Source organism: Coffea eugenioides, chromosome 6 (assembly GCF_003713205.1).
Source record: "Coffea eugenioides isolate CCC68of chromosome 6, Ceug_1.0, whole genome shotgun sequence".
NCBI classification, from domain to species: Eukaryota; Viridiplantae; Streptophyta; class Magnoliopsida; order Gentianales; family Rubiaceae; genus Coffea; species Coffea eugenioides.
In genome coordinates, this window is record NC_040040.1 from 2,728,267 (window position 1) to 2,753,681 (window position 25,415).

The 25,415-nt window shown below is 36.7% G+C and overlaps 2 protein-coding genes and 1 pseudogene across 2 annotated transcripts; 1 reads left to right on the forward strand and 2 right to left on the reverse strand.

Moving 5' to 3' along the window:
• Position 1: 1 nt before the first annotated feature.
• LOC113772842 lies at positions 2 to 4,321 on the reverse strand (annotated as a pseudogene).
• A 4,905-nt stretch (positions 4,322 to 9,226) lies between these two features.
• Positions 9,227 to 13,639, reverse strand: LOC113776371 (phosphatidylinositol:ceramide inositolphosphotransferase 1-like). Its single transcript, XM_027321513.1, has 12 exons — positions 12,923 to 13,639; positions 12,752 to 12,841; positions 11,901 to 11,987; positions 11,739 to 11,807; positions 11,402 to 11,482; positions 11,068 to 11,139; positions 10,867 to 10,927; positions 10,657 to 10,759; positions 9,970 to 10,065; positions 9,826 to 9,872; positions 9,569 to 9,687; positions 9,227 to 9,472 (listed from the first exon to the last, which is right to left on the reverse strand). Exons 1-12 carry the CDS (start codon positions 12,953 to 12,955, stop codon positions 9,392 to 9,394), a joined length of 939 nt encoding a protein of 312 aa, XP_027177314.1. The 5' UTR covers positions 12,956 to 13,639; the 3' UTR covers positions 9,227 to 9,391.
• Positions 13,640 to 23,562: 9,923 nt separating this feature from the next.
• Positions 23,563 to 25,361, forward strand: LOC113773353. Its single transcript, XM_027317979.1, has 3 exons — positions 23,563 to 23,769; positions 24,152 to 24,338; positions 24,588 to 25,361. The coding sequence occupies exons 1-3, from the start codon at positions 23,701 to 23,703 to the stop codon at positions 25,160 to 25,162; spliced, it is 831 nt and encodes a 276-aa protein (XP_027173780.1). The 5' UTR covers positions 23,563 to 23,700; the 3' UTR covers positions 25,163 to 25,361.
• Positions 25,362 to 25,415: the final 54 nt, after the last annotated feature.

The window sequence follows — 25,415 nt, forward strand, 5'->3', positions numbered from 1 at the left end:
AAAATTTTTTCCTCCCCTGATACCCGCTTGAGTTGCAAAAGAAACTGGGCAATACATACAAGAAATTTTAAGAATTTTTGACAACCAATATAGCAAACCTTTACACATCTAATTCTTGTTCCTTTTTGCTTCAAACTTTGTGGCTTCTTTAAGTGATTCTTGAGCATCATTGTCCATCCCTAGGGTGAACAGGACGGCTGCTTGAAGGTAGAAGGCAGTGGGCCATTCGGGCGATACTACATGAGCTTGCATAGCATCCCCCAGAGCTTCTTGTGCCATTTCACTCATCAGATAGGCTAAGCAGCGTCTGGCATATACAGTGGGTGACACCATGGTTCCACCATCAACGAACTGCATCATGACCAAGTCTTACTCAAGGCTTTCTTTCCCAGTAATAGGAAAAGCACACATTTTGGAGAACCTTTTAGCTATTTAACACGTTAGGTTTCCCTCAAAATCACCAAAATTCAGGTTCAACTCCCTAAAGGACAGCACATGAAATCAATTTTCATATTGCCTTTTAAGCATTCCTCATGTCTGCCATTAATTCCGGTACTAAACCAAATTTAGCCATATCAACAAGTTTTATCTCATGGTAGCGTGTACTCTTGGCAAATTAATACTCCTGAACAAGCTCAAACTTCTGAGCCTGCCACTGCTAGAAGATTGTGTAATCCTCGAGCCAGTGCCTAAGATAGAGAGACGGCAAAAAAGTGATCATACCTGTGTATAACAATCAATGGCAGTGGTGAAATCCTTTGCTCGAAAAGCTGCATCTCCTTGCTTCTTAGAATTCAAAGTTTCCTGCATTTGATTTGTCCACATCTGGAAAGAAAGCTGCAGGGACCAAGTGCTCAAACAATATCAAACCGTTGTTGCTGATTTAAGATATGCAAGCACAACACAGAACAGCAGTGTAACTTCAAATGCAGAAAGATCAAACTACACTGTTTGAGAGCTTCAAGATATCGTTGTATTTTACAAACTTTACAATGTAAAAATGATTATCTGCAATCCTTGAAGGGGAGGGGTGCCAATGTGTCCTTAGGCAATTAAGTTGTTCTGTTTCTTAATTTTGAAAGAAAACATGGAAAAAAGCTTGTAATGCACATGCCCACAGCGCATTCAATTTCCTTAAAACATATCTTATCCACAAATGAACAGAGTTATAATGGTTGTGTTTTAATTGTTAAGAGTAATAACAAAGTAAACAGAAAAAAAGAATGACTAGAATTTATAGTAGAAGCTAATTTGTCAGGGACCAGAAAAACCTTGGAATAAGCATACCACTTATACAGTCCCAATTAGCTATGAAACGAGAATTATGCCACCAAAAAATATATGAAACTTTGAACGAATATAACTCACCTCATTTGCAATTCCTTCATCATCCTTATATCCAGCCTTTTCCAACATTTCATGGATGGCAGTGAGATCCATTCTCAAGCAAGCTTCACCCATAGGTGTCAACAGCAATGGTTCCACTGGGCTTGCAGAACCATGAGATATGCCCATCAGAACATAAGAAGGAACCTGGTGAACAAAGGTCAGAAACACTTTCTCGTAAAACCCCATAAGAAAATAATCTTCCACTCTGGCAAGTGAAAAGACACTAGCCTCCACCTAAACAATGAATGTCTCAGGGCAAAATCAAAGTTAAATTGGACATAGCTTTTTTTTCCATTTAATGAAACATGATGAAATGGAATTAGCAGATTTCTGAGAATTTGCATATACTCTAGGCAGAGGTAATGTGTATCATCTGTGGATACCTCTGAATCTTTTTGAAGAGACAAAAGAGCAGTAACAAGTGACTTTGCATTAGGCCTCTCACGAGCTTCATATTGTAAACATCGGGTGGCTAACCTCACCAGTTCAGTTCCATCATCATTAGAAAAATGACCCTCTAAACAAGAATCCATCAGCATCAGGAAATTCTTCCCCCGAATGAGATCAAGTGCCTGTGAGATGGCAATCACATAGTACCTCAAATATCAGATTTCCATCCAAATTAACAGATAATTCTTGAATTCTGCAGCATTCTCCACCAATCACAAGGAATAGTGGCATGCAACTGACACACAATGTTTCTCAATAATATAGGGTGCACACGAAACCTTAAAATTCAACCCTTTACACAGTTAGCTTACATGGCTGGGTGGAATATGTTTGCCACTCAAAAGATCAAGCAACATGGTTCCAAAGCTGTAAACTACACTTTCTGGTGTCACTCTTCCTGCAAATATTAGGACATGTTATCCATCTCATGCACAAATTGGGTGCACAGTGCACGGTAAATTTTTGAAGAAGATCATTATACTACAAGAAGAATTAGTTTAGAATGCATTCAACCTGTCCTTAAGTATTCCGGAGGAGTGAAAGCCAAATTTGTGCTGTAACTTTTGCCATCTCTACTATTCTTCATCAAGCCAAAGCAAGAAAGCCTAGGATTACCATCCTGCAGGGTCATATTGAGCCGTCATGTTGCAGAGAAGAAAGCGTATTTAGAATGGCAGCCATAATGCATCCAAAACATGAAAGACGAGGGATATTGAGGTCAGATATACTTCACCTGATCAAATAGGACTCTGTAAGCATTAAGATCATGGTACAATGCCCTTCCCTTGCTACTACAGTACTCCAAAGCTTGTGCCAAGTACAATGCCACCCTCAGCCTCATTGCCCATTTCATGGGCTGGTTTTCCCCTAGTCCATACAGCCCATAATTAAGATCAGAATTGCAATGATAGCCATAAAGGAAGGGTTTTTGGTGATGGCGATCAATCTCAATGATTTCAATTACACATTTGAATATTTCAAATTAGAACGAATATAAAAGTTTACATGATGTGTGATTCTAGTTTTTAAGTTAACGTGCTTCTGCCCTAATAAAGTGTACTAGAGAGGGAGGCTAGGATTAGAGGCAACTCCAGTAATTAGAGAATTCAGCATGTAAAATCTGCAAACTGTACATAATCTTGATGAATACCGGCTTTAACCTTCTGTACTAGAGTCAAACCAATGACTTTTCAAGACATGGATTGAGCAATAACGGTTTGCATTCTTGAAAATAATTGATAAACATGTAAGCATTTCGTCCACACCACCTAAGCATTTAGAAACTACATAAACAAGAGCGGAAAAAAAAACTCACAATGAAATAAATGCTTGGCGAGCGTTTCATTGGGCATAAACTCCGCCACCAGCAATCTCTCCTCCGACTCGCAGCAGCACCCTATAAGATTCGCTAATCTCTCGCTCCTCAAATTCCCCACTGTCCTGGCCTCATCCTACGACAACCAATCGATCAAGAAAGCCAAAAAAGGAAGAAGAAAAAGTTGCAATTGAGTCCAAATTAAATCTGAAAAGTGGGAAGGCTATTCGACTCACAGTTAGAAAAAAATAAATGCTTTATATGCAAAAAAGTGCAAAAAAAGAAGCCGCAAAAGCGGAAATGGTTGATGAGGAGGAAACGGTAGTGAAAAGTAACCATGAACTGGCGAGATCGGGCCAGGCGGATTTGTTGAAGCGTTTGACGGCAATCCAGCGACCGGTGTGGTGGAGCCTGCCTCTGTAAACCACGTTGGGAGCTTTCTCTCCGTGCTCCGACACAATGTTTTCGGGGGAGAAGCCATTGGTTGCTGCTTTTAACTCCTCAAAGCTGTATTCAGTGAAGCTGGGCAATGCATTTTTGTCATTCTTCTCCCCATTCTCTGCAACAATATTGCCACAGCAACACCGACATTGGTATTATCATTAAAATCAACTAAAATGCTTATGATACAAGAACAGGTTGAATTTTTTTTTTCAAAAAAAAAACCCTTAAAAAAAGAAGAAGAAGAAAAGGTACACCAACCGAGATCGGAGGAGGATTGGAGGACGGAAGGCTTGAGGTGGGAATGCCACCAGCAGAAGGATATTTTGGAGCAACGAGCGCCCATTGATTTCCTACTAGTCTACTACTTGTATCAGTACGAAGAAGCAAGTTTTTTTTTTTTTCCTCTTTTTTCTTTTGCAATCCTGCAATATCCTGGCTTGGGTCTCTCACGAGTAGTAAACAGAATTAATATGTTAACAAAGGCATTGCTGATTTTAAGACTTTGAAAATTGGAGCAAGCTGAGGAAGAAGATGAAATGAAATGAAATGAATGATGATGGCTCTGCTCGTTCCAGCAAAGTGAAGTGGATGATAGTTATGGATCCAATGTCCTCCCTCATTACAAAGCACAAACCCAACCCGCGACTTTGTAAAGAGGGATGACTTTTGGATTTCTTTTCTCTCTATCTTTCTTTGTGATTGCTTTTCTTTGGTTTCCCTTTTTTTTTTTTTGGCCCTTTAGCAGTCAGAGTGCTATTGCCCTTTTATTAGTAGTAGTAGGTGTGTATTATGATGAAGATGATGATGACAATGCTGCTGGTGGTTCTGAAAATTCAACTTCCTAATCATGCCTCTTTTCTTTTGTGCTTCCTACGGTCCCTTTTCTTGTTTCCTTCAACTTTCTGTGTTAGTACTAATCCAACCTCCCTTCCTTTTTTACCCCTTTTTCTTTTTCATGCAAATTTGTAGGAGAAAAGAAATGGAATGAAAAGTCGAAGCTCATAATTTTTATTTTTTTTTTAACCTTTTCCTCCTCCTCCTCCTCCTCCTGATGTAAAGGGGAACAAGGGAAGAACTACTCGACAAAATAGCTAGCAAAGGGTCGAGATCCAGAAAAACAAATTGTTGTGGCAAGAAAGATAGGCGGATATCTCTCTATCTGTCAATGGACACACTTTCATTATTTATTACCTTTTCTCCAAAATATTCATATACACTACTGTGTACCCCATCCACTAGTCAGAAACTTGGAGGATAAGAGAAGTTGAAGTTGAAGGAAGAAATATCTGATCTGATATGATCTCAGATGTTATCTGTAGACTGTAGGGAAGAGTCTTTTTTTTTTTTTTTTTTGTCAGCAAATACATGTGTATAACCTACTCTATCCTAATCTAGGGAGGGGGAGAGCCTAAATAGGCTGTTGTAAGGGCTAGTAGGTATACAAACCCAACTAGATCAAGGAAGTGTTATAGCATAATCCTTAAATTTTTTTCGCTGCTGGTAAGGTTTGAACCCTCACCAACAGCTCAAGGAGGGACTTAATCCCTCCCTGGTGGCCACTGAGCCATTGGCCCCGTGGTTCTGCAGGGAAGAGTCAAAGACGGGAATTTGAAGATATGCTGTCGCACGTCAGTGTCCTGGGTCGTTACTGATCCTCCATTTTGTTTGTAAGCTCCGTAGACCCTCCTAAGTCCTAGCCCATCCTCCTTTAGTTTACATTTGCTTAATTGTTAAGAAGAGACAATAATAATATTAATTTGCGATTGTCCAGTCGTTATCCATATATTCTTTTGACTGAGTTTCGAAAGGAGATTATAAAAAATAATTTTACGATGTAATATGAGATAAAAGTTAATTGAGAAGATAAAATGATAATTAAAAAATCATATTTATGATGTGATTAAATAATTAGAAAAATGACTTATTTCATCCCTCATATTTCGAGAAAATATTCTTTTCGTCCCTCACTTTTAAAATGAAGCAAATTCGTTTCTAACATTTAAAAATTAAAACTATTACATCCCTGAACCTAATTTTTAATCTGAATCAAACCATCCAATAACCCAGTAATAAATTTTGGAAATAGAATTGATAGATCATTCAGTCAATTTCATCATATTCACATGACATTTATTAAACCAAAAAAATAAAAATTATAAAATAAAAGGCCATTCTGTCTTGGAATAGTATAATTTTTTTTTTTTTATAAATCTTTTCATGCACTGTTAGTATATCCGCTTGCGAATCTAGATGTGTATCATAAATATAAAATTTGGTGTTTAAATTTAAATTAAAATGATATGGCGGTACATAAAACCGTTAGTGTATACAATGATAATGTAGGAAAGATTAATCTTTCTTTTTTATGTTATAATTTTTTATTTTTTCTTTTTAGATTCATTAAATTTCACATGAATATCAGGTTGAGTTAACCAAATGATCTACTAATTACACCCCCAAAATTTGTAATCAGGTTGACTGGTGGTTTGATTCAAATTGAAATTTGGGTTCAGGGATGTAATAATTTCAATTTTTAAATGTCAAGGACGAAATTGCTTCATTTTAAAAGTGAGAGACGAAAAGAATATTTTTGTGAAATATGAAGGATGAAACCAATCATTTTCCCTAAATAATTTCTTGCAAATAATAAGCTATGCAAGTACGCTAATATTTGTTTATCCAGTCCATTTTGAAGACTGGATTTTTCAATCCAGTAGACCTTTATTGAAAAAATAGGCCTCTCGTCATATACTTCATGTTAAGATAAAGTAAAACTCTGCTCAATTGTTAAACGTTGAATTGAAAGAGTCTTGTGTTGAAAGTTGATTCAGAGACGGGGCAGATTTTGCCCCCAAAAAAATCTTTTTTTGAACGTTAATTGCTCAATCCATGACTACTTCAAACTTGAAAGCCTAGGAAGATAAAACCAGGTCAATGACAAAAACGCTGTAATCAGGAGGAGACGAACATATCCCATTGATTCCCTAGATCTGTTTCTTGACATCCTTGGAATTTGTCGTTGTACAATTACTGCTTCTAGGTCCCTTTGGTTCTGCCCTTTATATGACTTTCCCAGATAACTTTCCCAGAGTTGATGATGCAATTACACTCCACAGCTTACCAACATTATCCTCTTCTGCAAAATTATCCTCTAGGGCAGCAAAATGCGTTGCTATTATGAGCTACTGATGGAGGCACCTGCCAAGTAAATCACATACTCCTACAAGAATATGATGAATGGGAACAAGAGGAGCTGCTAATAGTTTAAGCCTGTTGTTTAGGACCTTCTTGGACATACCTCCTCAAAATTAAAACATTTGTAGTATTTTGCTAGGCGTCTATCTACAATTCAACTCCAAATCACGCGATAATAAAGGAAACTGAACCTGAGATTGAACGATTTAAGCATGAAGAAGCTCACTATCATATCATGCATTCGTCCCCAAATCATGTTAAGAGCCCAAAAGATTAGTGTGACAACATAGTATTTCGTTTTCGTGAGCTTAAAATTCTGCAGCTGACGATGAACCTCTGCTGTAATTACAGAGAGATGAAGGCTGATGATGAAGGATGTGAAGTGAAGACTGATGACATTATGATCATCGTCAGTGCCCAAATGTTGAATCGGGAGACCAAGTAGGCCCAAAGGCCTTGGGAGGCCAGATTCCAGGATGGCAAAGAAAGTAAAGTAGCCAGTGGGGAGGGCAATGGTTTGTGCCACCCAATAGGTGTCAGGACGGACCCACAGCCTTTTTTTTTTTTTTTTTTGAAGGAAACGGACCCCAACCTTGACAAAGATAAAAGGAAAGTTAAGCATGCAAAAGGTGAGGGCCTGGTCGTTAATACAGACACGCCTCCATGATGAGAATCCTTCTGTACATTCCCACCCCTTCTTCGATTCTCCCATATCCTACGGTAGTATTAACTTAACCAATCACTCCGAGAGTAGTTACCGTCAAAAGTGTTTTAAAATTCTATTTAAATATAAGTTAAGAAAATTTTCTTACTTATATTCTAAAAATTCAGACTTTTATGAAAATATCGTCAATAGGTGCGTAAGCACCCATCTGAATAAGTGATAGTTCAATCCCCTCCGAATTCTTCTTGATCTCTTCAAATTTCTCCTCCCCTTAATATAGAGTAAATATAGATTTATTGTGTTCGAAAAAAAATACCATAATCCTCACTGACAATAATAAATTTGGAGGTGGAACCCGTATACCATATGTTAAATATTATGTACTTATAGTCACATGCATTTTCTTAAACTATTCTGGTAGTATCATTGATCAATTTTTTTCTTAAATCGTCATTTAACATTATGGTGATTATGTGAAAAAAAATATATAGACCCCTTAAACACAAGCAAGCATCGTCGGCAATTTGACGTGCCATTTTCTCTCCCTCGCCCTTTCTCTGTCTGTCTGTCTGTCTGTCTGCTTTTCCTTTGTTGACTGACTTTTTTGGTAGCAGTAGTAGTACGTTAGTTTAGTACTAGCAGCTTAAATTGCGGCAACATAATAATATTATTGTTCATGTCCTGGAGATGAGATGCTGCAAGTGGGGCATCAATTGTAATTATCCAAAGGCCATAATAAACGTATGCAGAGGGATGATGATGCATGCATGGGACCGACCTCGAAGATACACGCGACATAGGAGTCGGGGGCAGCAGTACATGGCCAAACGATCTCTTACTCAGCCTGTGCCTGTGCCTGTGCCTGTGCCTGTGCGGTCCTGCTCTCAATGCTCTTCCTACTATTCAATCATGTGTTTACCGACCAGATTGATGACATGAACCGAATTCACTGGGACTCCTTTCATCCCCTCTTAAAAGTGTCGAGACACCGCAATATTGAGGTGAAATTCGTCCCAGTCTCATCAGTCACTAACCCGTATACACCCTACATCCTTCCCGCTCTAACCAGCCCAAAATGTCTGTGGACTGTCTCAACAAAAGCCCAAATTCTCTTCGCTTGCAACTTGCCAATGCATGGAGTCACATTAATTATTACTGTCCGCTACTCTAAATCACAAAAGAACCTTGCACAACTCATGAGAGGAGAGCAGCAGCAGCAGCAGATACTTGCCATTAACTTTTAGCTCATGATTATAATACTGTAACTAAAAATCCAGAACGACGACAAGATTCCAGCCCCAGTGATTGGCAGATAGAGAGAGGGGCTTGGGCCTATATATTTATATCAATCGTGGCACATGGCTGATGAGCTTGCGGTCGGTACAGAAAAACATGGTGATTGGAAATTTACAGCGGATTCTTCTGATTCCAACGCAAGAATATGCCTTCAAATGGTCATATGCATGTGGCATGAGCTGCAATTCCCCCTTTACAAAGTCCCAAAATTCGCCCTCACATTCACAAGTTTTTTTTGGCAGTCTTACCAACTTCAATTTGAAAAAAAAAAAAAAAAAAAGAGAGATAGCATGCTAGCATCGATTTAATTGCATCCACATCCCCCATGCATATCTTCAGATAACGAATTCAGACAACTAATAAATAGGCTCAAACAAGTATGTACTTCAGCACAGCCCCGTGGGCGGCAGGGCGACCAAAGAAGCAACTATTGAAATGGAATTATTGAATTAAAAAAATTTCGATAATGCAACTACCGAATTAAATTGGAAAATTACATTTTAAGGATAGGAGAACTATAGTACATTGAAAAATCCCGACTCATATTCCAATCACCAGAATACAAATCAGATTTACCAGAGGCATCTAAAGTTAAAAAGCTATCACTGACATATCCTTGCATCTGCAGCAGCTTCATACTATACACCATTCATCACTGCTTCAACATGCACTGTAGTTCCATCCTCCATTATCTTTCCATTGACTTGGATTCTTGGTCTCTGAAAAGAAGCCAGTAATTCACATCAAAAAAAAAAAAAAAACCCTCTCTCACAGGCTAAAAGTGACTAAACTACTCAAAGCAAAATCGCACATACCCAGTCAGCTGGATCTCCGGAGTTCCCATTAAGAAGTTTATGATTCTCTTCTTTAGACTTGCTGCTATCCTTGCTCAGTGGCAGCAACAATGCTGCAGCTCCACCACGATCAGGCAATTCTACAGCAAGACAGAACCAGAATTGAATTAATATCTGTAACCAACAAAATAAAATAAAACAAAAGGGAGATGGGGAAATTTAAGGGACCAAAAACAAAAAAGAAAACAACGGGGGAAGGTGGCGGAATGGAAGCTAACCTGGCAACTTTTTGTCAAGAAAGAAAACCATTAAATTAACAGTATACCTGAAACAAATACCCAAGTAAACCATCATGTCACCCCATTTCTAAGTAACCAGAAATTATAAAATTGGAAATATGGCTTTAAAACAGAATACTTTACCATGCAACAACAACATCAACTGTATAATGTTTGCGGGATGCAACAATCAACATGCTCTGGATAACCACCGTCAGCCAAGCAAGTTGTTTCACAAACCTGCAGATTCACGTCACAATGAATATTGACATGCTTCACAGACAAGTTGGTAAAAGGACAATTAATGCATAAAAGGAACAAATCCAAGACCACTGCCACTTTCTTAACAGTGAAAATTAGCTTCCACCATGAAGATAAGAAGTTGCTATTAGGACTGACTAATGTAAAAATCCTGAAAATCAACAATGAATTATGAAGAAGACAACCACCAAAAGAATAGAAAACCATGTTGGTGCTTAAAAGACGCCTGCGTAAAACTTGGACAAGAACTAGCAAAGTACTCACGTCTCCTAGAAAAAAGCTGCGATCATGTTCAGAATTGCTTCAATTTAAAATCTCTACCGTAAACCCTAAAATCATACATAGCTTACCATACAATATAAAGATAAATTTGACACACAAACAAATTTGTAGCATATTTTATTTCACAGAACATTGCCCTCAAAACTTCAAGAGTCCTGATCAACCAATCAACCATAGACTCCGCAGTCTCATATAGAACAAAAATTTTAGAATATTTTTTTCTTTCAATTTGAACTGCATAGAAAAGTTTAGAGAATACTAGAAGGTCATAGGAAACTTCAAATTTACCTCCGTGAGCCATATTTGTGATACGTCCGCACAAATACGAGAGAGAAGATCATATGAGATGAAAATATCAAGTCACCACAACCATAAAGAACCCCACGAGGAACTGCGGACACAAAAATTGTGAATTAAGTAGAAAGATTGAGAAAATTTAATCCAGAAAGCCAGAAGAAGAAGAAGAAGAAAAAGAGAGTTAAGCATGCTGTCACCTACAGTTAATTAATAGAACCTCTAAAGCATTATTAGGAGGAGGAAGCCTGGCGAGTTTCGAACCCTGCATGAAGCAATAACAATTCTTTTATTTTTATTACTTTAGGAAGGCAAAAATCCTTAGTAGACCAAACAATCAATTATCTCACATCAACATACCAGGGAACATAGCATACTCTTGAAAACAGAAGAGCAGTTTCTTACCTCACGACAATGATAGTTTGGACCAGGAAGTTGAGTAGAATAAAAAGTAATGATCCGAAGAATTTGACAAGCCTGCATAGAAGAATTCAGTAATGAGGGCAATCATTACCAGAGGCAACGCATAAAAGCAAGAACAGACAAATGATGGACATCATGCGCTAAACGCAATAAAAGTCCTGTTTTTTCTTTTCATCACCACAGGCAAACTAAAATCTTCACAACAAGAATAAGGACATATATGCATCAGCATGCAAGCAAATATATCCACAGTTTTTTTCTGCAAAAACAAAAGAAACGTGAACAAAGAACTCAGTAACAGAAAGGCAGTACTTACAACTAGAAAGGCCAGGACCCTGCACCACACTAAAACTGTGTAGATCTTTTTGCTCTTGAAAATGAAAGGGTGGAAAGTCCACTACAAAAAAAAAAAAAAAAAAAAAAAAGTTAAAAAAGAGATACTAAACCTATGTAAAAGTTGCTATATCAGTAATTAACTTTTTTAAACAGGGACAAGAAAAACTATATCATACGACCTACATTGAAACTCAAACACCCACAGGCGAGATTTAGTACACAACCATGCACGCATATATATCCTGTAAGGTATATAGATACATCCATCCATACATATAATAAAGAGAGAGAGAGAGAGACGGGCAACCATTACTCACCAGGACAAAAGATATAAATATGAATGTAAACACAGTTTCACTGATGTAAGCTTTGTCTTGCCCAAGCTCCTATAAGATACATAGGTTTCAACTATCTAATCAGCTCAACAATGTGCATGTAATCAGCTCAGATGAGAAAGAATTAAACAACCAACTACTGACCGGAAGAAGGTAAAAGCCAACATCTTGAAGAGTTGGCCCAGGCCGATGCAGATAATGTACTCCTCGAGCAGCCAAGCCATGGATGTACTGAAGAAAGGAGATATGGATGAGCTTCACATCATAGAATCAAAGGCAATATAACAAAGGAAAGAGAGACAAAAAGTACAGAAGAAAAGACAAGATTCATAAATAGACCTAATTCGCTTCCTTTTAATAACAAACATTTGACCAGAGTAACTATCCAGCTCAAAACAGACTTGCTAATTGCAGGAACCATAGGATGGCAAGCACAAACAATAATGTTATTGGGTCCTGCTTCTGTTCCTGACTCAATGAGGTTCCCTGAACCCACACTGTTCTTTTGTGCAAGCATCCAATAGAGATTCCATCTAGAAGACTTACCAAAATGAAGTATGATTAACATCTAAAAGTATTAAGAAGCATGGGTCTCTCTATACGCAAATGGAAACACAAAAATATTGACCCATCAGAACTCATATTCCCTAATGCACGAAGGTATGGGATGACTTCATCGTAAGTGGCAGGACTCAAACTAACACATTGCAAGGATTTGATATAAATGTATGTCGCCGCTATTAGAAATTTAAGACACTACTGTTGACAAAGTCATCAGTCGACCATATCCATTGGCCTAAAGAGAAACAGCACGCAACTGTTCACATGGCCTCTTTAAAGCATTGATCATGTATGCAATCAAACCATCCGCCAGCCCCGAAAATAAAAGGAGAAAAAAAAAAGAAAGTAAAAGACCAAATCACCTTAAAAGAAAAGCAAAACATGACAAAAAGGAGGGGCAGAGGGGACCGACTGAGCGAAAGATTTCACCCGACCTGAAAAATTAAGCCGGCAAGAATATACATCCAGTTCTCCGCAAGAAGGTTGATTTCCGTTGAAATCTCTGCACATAATCTCTTCCATAACTGCTCACAAAAAAAAAACAAAATCAATAAACAAAGAAGAAATTGAGAGAGAGGGGGGAGGGAGGGGAAGAAAATGCGTACCTTTGCAGCCTCGCGACGAATGTAAAGCGACATATTGTTGATGATGAATTTGTTGATGTTGTAATATTGTATGCGTGCGTCAAAACCAGTGCCATATTACATCAAAAACCAACTCCTGTTGCTCTGGTCAACATCCTCCTTCCTGTTCATCATCATCGTCCTACCCCAATTTCCCTCTTCAACTTTTACAGACCTTGTATATTTGTTTTCTTAGTATTCCACACAACCTCAATTATATCGAGAATGATCCCAGGCTTAACAAAAACGAGAGAAAAATCTTGAATCAAGATTTCGAAGAAATCAAGAATATCCAGAAAGATTCCTCCAACCGCCTCTAAGATCTCCGCTGTTAAGAAAGAAAACCTAATCCAAGATTCACCCCTCGAAACAATGGAATCTCAAATGGCAGTTAAGAGAAAGAAGAGCAAACCCTGCTGATGAGAAACCGAGAAGGAAGACGAATATTGATTTTTTTTTTCCTTTTTTTGGGGGAGGTTGGTCTTCTTCCTTTCTTTTCTCAGTAGGCTACTCTTTCCTTTCTCTTTCTGTTTCACACTGTCTCTCTCTCTCTCTAAAACGGAATTGGATTTGACAATAATTTGTTTTTTTGGTGACACGATTTTTGGAGTTTGTCCCCGTCTTCCTTCTAGGCTCAAGGGGCGTTTGCAAATTCAATTCTCTCTTTCTGCTAAAACGCGAGTTGAACACGGCGCGACAGTTGAGAGACGGACTTTGGTGCTCCCCCTTTTTGCCCTCTACTTTTATAGGAGGAGGAGTCCAAGGCTCGTGGGTGTGGGTTGGTTTTGCAACTAATTGGGCATTTTTATTCATTTCTTTTTCTTTTTCTTTTTTTTGCGTTTGTAAATGGTTTTCAACTTTTGATACTGGGTTCATCTTTTCAGATTTTCATCTTTTCAAATGTATATTATATTATGAATTAAATTTATATAAATTTTTATACCAAAACAAATGGTGGTATTTTAACCTTTTTTTTCTCATCAAATAATAATAATGATTACTTTAGTAGTTACAATGTTTAGAATCAGTCATTTTGTCAAGTTGTGTGTGTGTTTAGATGAGAGTTATGGTTAAAAATAGTTATAGGTAATTATTTTAGCAATTTTGTATTTAAATAGTAAAATGTGTGTATTTTAGCAATTATTTTCAGGTTATGTTGGACTTCTCAAAGCAGCGTAACAAGGAGATGAAAAGAAAAGAAAAGAAAAGAAAAATCGCCGTGTACGCGACTTTTCTCTCTCGGCAGGCGGTCGTCTCGTCAGCCCCTTCTCCCTTGCGAAAAGTAAAGAGGAGGAAAATTCACCCCTCCTGAAAATGACTCATCACTTCTTTAATTCTTTCGTTTCCCCCTTGCTTCCTATTTAATACTCCTCAAATTTGGGTGGAGACGAGAAGCATGCTCAATTGGCACTCTCTTTTTGGTGGGTCACAATTCAGTTTTGATAGAAAATCCTAAATCATCTTTCAAATTTCATAGTGTTTAAAATTAGAAATGTAAGAGGATATAATCCACCAAAAAGAATCTGTTTGAATTGGGATTTTTTTTTTTAAAAAAAAAAAATTTTTGGTAGTAAAATATGTTGTATCGGCTTGATGTACTACATGAGATTTAAAAAAAGTACAGTGTATCTGAAATTAAAAAGATATGACTGAAAAATGTGTTAACATGATGATATTCTCAAATTTTTTCCATAAAAAAATAGCAATATGAGCAGGAGTAAGTGGAAAAAAAATAAATATTCTTATTATTTTCTAATAATGGTTTTAATTAGTATATTGCATTGAGACTTCACTGAAGTTGGAAACAACTTCGCAAATGCCAATCCAACATGCATGGTGACGGACAAGCACCAAAAGTGTGCTGAGATATGCTTCCCCAAAAAAAAAAAAAAAAAAGTGCTGAGATGATAGGATGAGCGATAATGGCATATCCAGCTTATAAGTTTAGATCCAGGTGGTCATTCTTCCTTAATTTTTCGTTTCTAGCGCATGTGTGGTTGTTCTAAATCTTTTGGCAACCAAGAAATTGTACAGTTAAAACCCGATAGCTGGAATAAACTTGGTCAACTTTTTTGCTTTAGGAAATTTTTTTGAATCGCCTTTTGGGAATGTTGGGCAAATTTACATCTCTTTTTCATTTTCGATTTAGGTCTTACACTCTCTCAAGAGAACAAGATGGGGTGGGGCGTCGAACGAGTCACACAGATAGCAACGAGCCATTTGGTCAAGTTGAGACATTTTTTGTCTTTTATTTATTGCAGTTGAAAAATCTTTTTCTTTTAACAATATATATATTGGTTTGTTTGGATTGAGGATTATTTGTCAAAATTTATTTGCTTACATCATCATTACAATTTTTAACACACCTTTTTATCTCACATACATCACATCACAAAAAGTACTACAGTAAAAATATCTCAAATAATTTACAATTCAAACAGAGCCATAATCTGCTAGTTACGAAACTTTAATTATGAACGTATTACGTACTTAACTTGTTTGTCATTTCAAAAATATCTAAATTCTTGTTCAAATATATTCAAATTAGGTACAGAAACTTGCTACATAAATTAGCTATTTTACTAGGAACTGTTCTCTTAAGCGTTCTTCCTTCTTCGTTCTCTATTGTAGAGTTTGAAATTTTCTCTTAAAAAAAAAATTTATCACAAATAAGATACACCCTAAAATATAACCCCATACAACGATTAACCAGTGAAATTGGAACTTTTTTCTTTATTTTCTTCAAAACATTTTCCTAATCGTTACTACTATTGGTGTTTATATGTCGAGATAAGTCCCAAATTTAATAGGAAAATTGGTAAAGATGTTTGGAATAGGATGGCAACTGAAATGGGAATCCCGGCTCGACGGCCGAGAAATTATTCTACTTCTCGCCAGCAGTAATTCGACTCCAAAAGCCAAGCTGACAGTCCTCTTTTCTTTTTAAATTTTGAAAGTTGAAACCTCGAATGACGAATCTATTCCCCCCACCAACAGATCAAGCACGAGACGACAGAGCAATCACCCTTCACTCCCATTTTGATCAACCATTTGGGTCCACGTGGCCATCGTCAAGTTCGAAGGAGTGTTACCACCGAGGTTGTAATCTACTGCTTCGAGCATATGATCCACATGCGATACAACCTATCAACTTTCGGTATGTCTGTCCAGAGATTATTTATGCAGTGATTAACTGGGGGATAGTTCATCTTGTTTTTTTTTTTAATTGGTTTTTTTCTTTTGGAGGGAGATACAAAGGCACTACCACCAGCCCAGCCACCGAGTTGACGACTTAAAATATTATTATTATTTTTTTGTTAACTCTCGCTTTGTCAAGGATCGATAACGTTGTTTACCCTCTCTATTCCATTAAAAATGTCATATTTTCTATTTTTGGATGTTTCAAAATAATTGTCAAGTTTGAAAAATCAAAATACATTTTAGTCTCTCTTTTTAATATAATTTTTCTTTCTTATCATATGCATATTACAATTTAAATTTAAATTTTGAATTTGTGAGGGTAAAATTGAAAAGAGAAGTACAAACATCACAATAAAATCACAATTTTTAAAAAATTAAATTTCTCAAACATGACTAAATAAATGGGACGAGGATAGTATTTAATAAGACCTTTCAGCAATATATGGTAATGCGTGTATTACAAAACTTTTGGTAATGCGTCCGCGTAGTAATACGTGTATGGTTTAGAGCCTTTTGGTAAGGAAGGGCAGCAAGTGAACAAATAAAAACTTTATAATCCTGATCCTTGACGCTGCTTTACTTTACTGCTGTCTCCTCACTGCAAATCCTTGACGCTGTGACTCATAAGTGTGGGACTTTCAATTAAGAATCAGCAACCATTTTTATATCCGTGAACTGGATGGACTACGCAAAACTGAACTATTTTTTTCCTCACCTTCCCAACCCCCTTCTCCCACCCACAAAAACAAAACAAAGACATCTGTACCTAATAATGAAAGGATTGCACTTGTTGGACAACCAGCATGGGATTAGAAGTGACTAATTGGAAAAAGCTATCCAGAGCATAAAGTTCTTTTGTTGGTAGATGACTTGTCGCATAACGTGCGAAAAAAGAGAGAGATATCCTGAAAACCGTTTCTATGAAATTTTTGAATTGACTAAAACGCGCTGAGAAAATTTTGAATTGCGAAAAGGGGAGTCAAAGCGAGGGTTCCAATGGAATGAGAGGCGTCTTAAAAGTCAACAGGAAGCAAGTTGACCAGTCAAAAACACCCAACACGTCAATTATTTGCAAAGCAATCCGTTAGGTTCGTAGATAGATACACCTTCTTTGGCTTTGCTTAAAACAATCCAGAGCTTCTGAGAAAGTGAAAATGGAAGAATGGGCAACTTGCGTCCTCAAACGACCCAAAACCAAAAGGGTCTTTGGAAGCAATTTATCTCTACGTATATACTATGCTGTCCACTACATCACTCCTTGTAGTTATAACTATGTTTTGAAACTCTCTATCTCAAGAGCAAGACATTCGGCCATGAATTTTTTGTTTTTATCTTTTTTTCCCGTTAGAAGGATTTATTAATTATTCTCACTTTTAAAATTCCGTCCTTACATTATCAGAAAAAGAATTAATGAAAGAAAGAAGGGACTTGCTGATCAAAAGTTACTGCATGAGAAAATAAATTATGATGCCCTTTTTCAAATTCTAATTTCACATGTGGAAACTTTTCAACGCACACCCGGCAAAAAGGAAAAACGTAACAATAGTACAAACATCAGTTACTCCCTCCGTCCCACTTTGATTGTCTTGTTTTCCTTTTTCGTCTGTCCCAAATTGTAGTCCACTTTCCAATTGAAGAATGTAGTTGTATTTTAATTTTCCTAAAATACCCTTATTCAATGTAAGTTGTTGTTACTATAAACCTACTCCATTTAATGAGAGTTTATTCTTTTTTTACCATCAATTCAAATTCCCATAAAGTTGTACTCTAATTAATGTGAGGGTATTTTAGAAAAAAAACTACCTAAATTTATTGTTCCAACAAAGTTAACTATTGTTCCAACAAGTCCAGTGCAGATTCTTTTGTTCTTGTTGGTTAAGATTACAACTTAGAACTCGTCTCACTGCCCAAAAGGTTCATCGTGATGGATGGTAGCTGTTGCTGACATTTTGGATGAGCATATTTGGATAGAGTGAAGCGGGACATGCTGCTGCAACCTTTTTTTTTTTTTTTTTTTTTGTGCAGTTCTATACACTATTTCCAATAATAGAGAGGAAGAAATTTTAAACCTAATCATCAATCAAACTCAAAAGGCAATTGTTGACTTTCAAGTTGGACCAAGGGACTTAAACTCTCATCACTCGATCCTCACTGGACCAATGTGGGAGAAAAGAAAGAGGGAAATACTCAGACTGACGCTAGCTATTACCACTCTCCATGACTCTTGTTTTTTTTCAACAAGAAAACCCTCACTGGCGCAGTTGTATACACTCGCTGTACAGTTGTTTCAACCCAAAAACCCAAAAAAAAAACTTAAAATAAAATACTTGTACAGTTGTACCGTGTATCGTATGGTTGGGTTGTAAACGGTCAATGGTCGTTATTGCCAGCGAGGCGACCGGTGGCAATGGTTAGGTTTTTATATTGGCCACTTGCCATAACATGAGCGAACAAATGGAACAATAATAAAAAAAAAAAGTGCTTAGACTTTTTTTTTTTAATCTATTAACATAAGGGGTACCCATCTAAAAAAAAAAACATATTAAATGATAACTATTTAATGAGGATATATGGTGATAAAGTACTTTACTTGGAGGTATTGCGTTAAGCCTAATCCCTTGGCACAAAACCGTAACACCAAAACTGGGGGATTCATGAGATTTTGGTGGACGTGCACCAACAAAAAGGACCCACAGTCCTCAAAGGACTGAAGAAGAGGTGGCAGGCGGCGTTCTCAATCTGACCATTGACCAGTAAAGAAGGGTAATGCATCAGCATTACCTCTGAATTTCAAGAAGACTTCGATTAAAATATATGCCACCAATCCACCAATGGAAACTGTTCAATTTACGTTTATAAAACTATATTAACTGTATACCTATTGTATTTTTTTTTATATATTTTCTTGGTGCCGGTTGTTTTTGATCAAATGGAATTCCCGTAATCGGGAGTTAGCGATGAAATTTTCGTATTTGTTTTATGAGTTTGTTTTTTTTCTACAACTAAGGTAAGTGAATTTGAATTTAACAATTTTGATATTCAAATCAACATTCTTCGTTTTTTCACTCGTCTTTTTTTGGTTCAAGTTGAGATGGCTTTCTAACCGAAAGCAAATACACGTACGGATTCGGAAGCTGACGGACCCATCCCACGCCAAGTGGGCCACCCTTCCGTTGTTCCCGAGCCTTGTTTTTTTCGCACGTGATTAGCTGACGAAGAAAGCAGACAACGGACAGATGGTGAATGGTCCAGCACCAAGAAATATATTTTTTTTTTCAAACTCCAAGCCTTGTAAGGAGAAGGAGAAATATGAGTGGCAAATTAAGAACATTACGGTCATTTAGTGCGTTTGAAAAAATTAAAATTAAAATTTGTTGAGTGTTAAAATCTTAATATTTGAACATATTTGCATTAAGTGATACGTGAACAGCTGACAATACTATGAGGGATTAGATTGACTTGTTCGTGATCAAAAACTCTGAATACAACAATTTTTCCGAACCAATCTTTTAACTCGATAAAAACCATTAAATTTGAGATTATTCGAGTTGCTTCTTGATAGCACGACTTAATAAGCCAAATGAGAAATACTAATGGATTGCCAAGTTAAACATCTCCTCAATTCATCTGTGGTACGTGGTTGCTCACTCTAAGCATGTTTTACATCTGAAGCAAATTCTTCCGCCTCTTGAAACTTGCAGTGGACAATTTAGCACTAGTTATCATCATCAAAAGTAATAAATCTCAGTACTAAATTGCAATGTCGTTACGAAGTGCGGGAGTAGTTGGGATGTCAAACATCAAAATTAAGCACATTTCAACCCGGTTGAAGATTAATGCGAGAGGCGTCACACTTGACGTTAATCCGGTCACAAGTTTCATGGGTTATGCCAAATAATCCCCAACCCATATATGAAAGCGTGCGGACGTGGAGGCTATTTATATTGCATTTTGTGGAAGAGCTTTTGAGGAAATATTTTGCTATAGCGTTTTTTGAAACGTGATATATATGAATTAAAAAGTGGCAAGAAAATATGGTAAAAGGATATTTTCGAGATTTTGCTCAAAAATAGTAATGCAAACAAACTAAGCATTTTCAAAGTGGATCGAGCCTGAGAGTTGTGAGTTGAGATATGGGGAAATGTGTTGGCATAAAAAAAAAATAAAAAACACTACTATACTCAATTAAGATTACTATTTCCTATACTATCAGTGTATATAAGATTAAACGCACAACAAATACTCAATAATTTTTTTATAGAACTCACGAATAGCAATATCAAGTCGTAAATTTTCACTTATGACTGTTCAAAATATCTTATAAGCTTCTTAACTATTCCAAGGAGCCAGTCCTCTTCAACTTAAAATGTTTCATATTACACAATTTATAGTGCCATACTACCAACTAGGGCAGCAAATGAGTAGAATAGAGTCATGCGTTAACCTAAGAGCATACAAAAAAAAGTATATATAATCGAGTCTACTCGTGAACTAACGAGTTGAATATCTTTAACCTCGAGTTTAAGTTTAAATTCGACTTGATCAGTTCAAGTTCGACTTGAGCTCGATGCTTATTGAATTTGAGTCGAGCATTGGTTCAAACTGCTTACGAGCGTCTTAATTTGTTTGCAGTCCTATTACCAACTCAAAGTATAAAGGAAAATGAAACTTGCTAAATTAATTATTACTAGGACTAGACTCCCTTTTTTTTTCACTGTAAGGACTAGTCTAAATAACACTTGACTCTTGAACGCACTAGGACGTGTAAAGTCTTAAACAGAAGCTAAATCTACTTTCTCCATGTAGTAATTAAATTGCTAATAATTTTCACTGAAACTATGGCGTTGCACTGATAACATAAAATTAGCAGTATTTCTAGTGTACTTAGTAGTACATATTCGAAGAATTTAATAGCCCCATTTGGTAAAATGCATCTTGTTTTGTAAGTCTCAAAAAACATATTCTTGAAGCATCTGAGAAAAAACACATAAGGTTTCATAGTTTTCAACATTGTACAACTAAGCAAAAAGAATTTATAGTTATTGCCGTATTGGTGATGGTGATTAGAACCCCCGATGGTACAAACTACAAATGTATTTGAAAGCCACATTACTCGGGGAAAGAATTTCTAGGCCAAACGAGGCAGGAGTGACACAGCGCGGTGACAAACCTCGCTAACTCAATAATAGACCGTGAGGCTTAGCCCAACGGAAAGGATGATGAAATCCACGTTTGACTTATTTGAATACTCATGCAGCGGATTTGGGGCAGGGACGGTCATACCTGCACGGTTAAGGGCCAAGATTTGCCCTTAAAATTTTGTGCGGCTGAAATTACACCATGTAACTCGATTTTCGCGCCAAGTGTGGGGCCCACCACTATCTGTTGTGAAAATACATCATGTGAAAAAAAAGTTACACGATGTACAAAGAAAATTACGCACAATTGATAATGACTAAAATTGCTCTGAACGGTTGCACCTGCAACCGCCCGTGCCCCGAGTCCCTCATGCAGCTGACCAGTACTCGATCTTACCCAGGAAGCTTTTTTCATACGGCTATCCCTTATCCCCTCAGGCCTCAGCCCCGACAACAACAAATTAGGGAAAATGACTTATTTAATCCCTGGACTAAGCACTTTTTCTTCCCTATTCTCTTCTCTTTTTTTTTCACACCGATTTGGCCGTAAGCTTTTCTTTGTACCAATTTAGTCCCTGGATAGTTGCACCGCCCTATGAACTTTCTCTTTCATCCTTGACCAATCGGTCAAGTGTTTATTTTGTCAATATATAAGTATGCTTAGTAGAGATATTAATACGTAGGGTTTGAGTTTGATCCAATTAATTAAGGTCCAAACCCGTCAATTTGATTAACATTCTAATTTGGACCTTAGAGTCTCAAAAAGAAAATCTAGATTAGAACCCTCATAGGTTTGGGCCCCAGTATCTATCTCTTAATATATAATTTTTAAAAAATTCAGAAACAATAATAGTATGTGAAATTAAAAAATATTTTCAAGTAATAGGATTAACATTCAAAATGTTGCATGCAAAAAAAAAAAAAAAAGATAAAAGTATGAAATATGATCAAATAATTTTATTTGTTTTAATTTTTTATATTCAAAATTGAAACTTGCATGTATTTAAATCTTCTCTACTTTTGTTAATATATACATATAGATTTGGGTAGAGTTTATATTTGGGTATAAATCATACAAAATCAGAATCTAGTCAAAACTTATAATTCTTTTACAAGGTTTGAATTTGGATAGGGTCTGAATTTGAAAAATTGGACCTAAATTCAAAAATAATATTATTATAAATCTAGATTGAATTTGGATAATACCTAACCAGTTAAAATGCCTAATTCCTATAATTTCTTTTAGATCCAAGCAAAGGTCGGTATTCCATCTCGCTCATGTATTATAGCTAGCTTTGTTCAAATCCAAATGGAAACTAAAAATAAAAACTAAAATCAATAGGTATAGGTTTAAGAAATAGAGACTGGAGACACTATAACAATGATGAGGACCCTTCAAAACTAGTGGTGGAAGGTTTTCTTCATTAATTGTATGTTGCTTTGTTTATTAACAAAGGCACTAGGCAGTACATGCATTTCTTTTTTCCAAAAATAGGATAATAGTATGTTAAATCATTAATTGATGGAAGAATAAACCGCCCTTTAGACATTATTACTCTTCTCGTGTTCGTTTTTGGAGGATCAATTACAAGTATTCATTAAGGTATGACAATTCATAAGCATGGCTGGCTATGTGGGTAACAATATAGCGTAAGAAGAGCCTTTTGAGAGTTGGAAGGTCTTGGCCACTTCCAAGAATATTTATGAGTGATGCAAAAATTGGGAAGAGTCTTTGCAGAAAAAAGTTGAAAATTACATCAGATAGATTAAATTATTTAAACATCTATTTTTGTATTTATTGGTTAATTTATGTATATCAAATGTTCTCCTTGGTCATTTTTCCTTTCTTTAAATTTGAGTTTTGTAGTTAATTTGTTAATATGTTTTGAGGTTTATGGAGAGAGACAAGTGTGGAAATAGTTGGGAGGATGAATTGGAAAGGGTTATGACTTGTGATTTCCTCTTTGGCTAATCGATTGATTGGTAAAATATTAAAATAAGGTACCTATTTGGATTGCTATTTTAGTAATTTTTGTAAAAATTGTACTGTAACGATTTGATATATGTAAAATAAAAAGATGATTAAAAAACATGTTCATGAAAAGCATAAAATCTGTTTTTGCAAAAAATCACAATCCAAACAAGGCAACTTTGGGTAGAATCAAGACAAAAGGACTAAATATGTGAAAAGAAAGGAGTTTGAGGACCAAATTGTTGCAAAACAAAGGAGGAGGAGTAAATGCGTTCTAACAAAAATGTTGAAGGACTAAACGAGCCATTTTCACCATCGATAAACTCTACTAAAATTTCTTCATGGGAAGGGGTTTAGCTGCTTACTCATAATTCCCATCAGTCGCCTTATATCTGTCTATCGTAAGTTTAATTGAGCTGATGATTTTCTCAATTCAGCAATAGAAAACCATGGAAGCATTAAAACTTTCTGCAGTGTCTTTGAGTCCTCGAATTAATCGACCCAGTTTCCTCATCAAAGTAAGTTGAGCAGTTTCTTTCTTGAATTGCCTATCCTTTCCCCCGTTTATCTGGCTCTATCTTGGGCAGGAATTCTGAATAGAATTGGGGATCAATTTAGCTCTTTCCTTTTTAGATATCCGTAAGCAACTATATATAAATCAGATGGGATATCCCATTTGCGCGTTTGTAGCTCGTTTGTGTTTTCTCTATGTTCCACACCCTGTTGAAACTATTTTCTGCAGTGTTACAAACAAAAACATTGTTTTATTCGATAGGCTTAAGATTGATTTATGTTTTGAATTCTGCATGAAGGGGTGGGGAAGAAACTGAAATCCAGTCAAGAGTGCTAGTTTGCTTCGGATATACAATTGCCTGATCGAAGTGAATTTTCGATTTACAGGAGAGCGTATTTGATGTCCGAAAGCACTGTACTAGTCCTTATTCGTGCATTCATCCACTTGGGGTCCTTCCTCACTTAGCTTCGAATCTCCTCAAGGAATGTAACATTGGTTTGTCTGACAAGTCTCAGATAAGAGCTGAAAAGGTTTCTGGTTTTGTTGGCCTCGGTTTGAAAAAGGGGATGCTTGGTAAGTTCTGTTTATTCTGCTTGCAAACATTTTGAAGTTTCCCCTTTAGATTCAGGGCATCTTGATGATGCAATGATGATGATTTATATAATTTTATAATTAACTAGTGTGCAGGTCTTTTGATTAGAAATGAGTATATACATCTTAGCACTTGAATGCAGATTTAGGAATTCAGCATTGCTGTCGCATGCTTCTTGATTACTTGGCCTTTCTTTTAAGATGGTCTAAGACTTTGTTTGTTCAGAGCAGTTCCTGTTAGGCATGTTTCTCGTCCATGCCTGTTGAAAATATGTCGAGTCAAAAGTGAGGACTCAGAAGGAATTTTAACGGGAGAAAGCATCATAGTAGATGAGCAGACGCTGGAGCGGGAATTACAGATTGCAATAGAAGAGGAGAACTATACCAAAGCAGCAGAAATAAGAGATAGCCTTCGGTCTCTCCAGAGTGACAGCAAGGCTTCTGTGTTAGCAGCTAATACTCGCTTTTACAACACATTCAGAAACGGGGATCTAGCAGCTTTGCAAGCACTATGGTCAAAGGGTGATAATGCATGTGTTGTGCACCCTGGTGTGAGTGGCATATCTGGCTATGATCTTGTGATGGGAAGCTGGGAGTTTGTGTGGGCTGACTATGAATTCCCACTGGAAATCGAGATCAAGGACGTTCAAGTTCATGTTAGAGGGGATGTAGGATATGTTACATGCATTGAAATGGTTAAGACAAAGGGTAGCAGCTGGGGTAAACAGTTTGCCACTAACGTCTTTGAGAAAATTGAGGGTCAGTGGAAAATATGCATTCACCATGCATCATATGTTGACTTGTGAAATGGATTTTGAGACGTTAAGGAAATGTAGTGGGCATTAGGCAACGGCTTTTAGTAACTGTAATTCTGTACAAGGTGTATCCTCAACTTTGAATTTTGATGTACCTGCATGCTATCAAATTTTGCCAAAAAGTTTGTAACAAATGCGTTTGCCGATATGCAGAGGCACATTCAAGCATGGTGGCTTAAGTTTTGGTTGAGTTTGGTGTGTCGACACAATACTTAACATGTATAACGGGTCCGTTGCTGCTGCA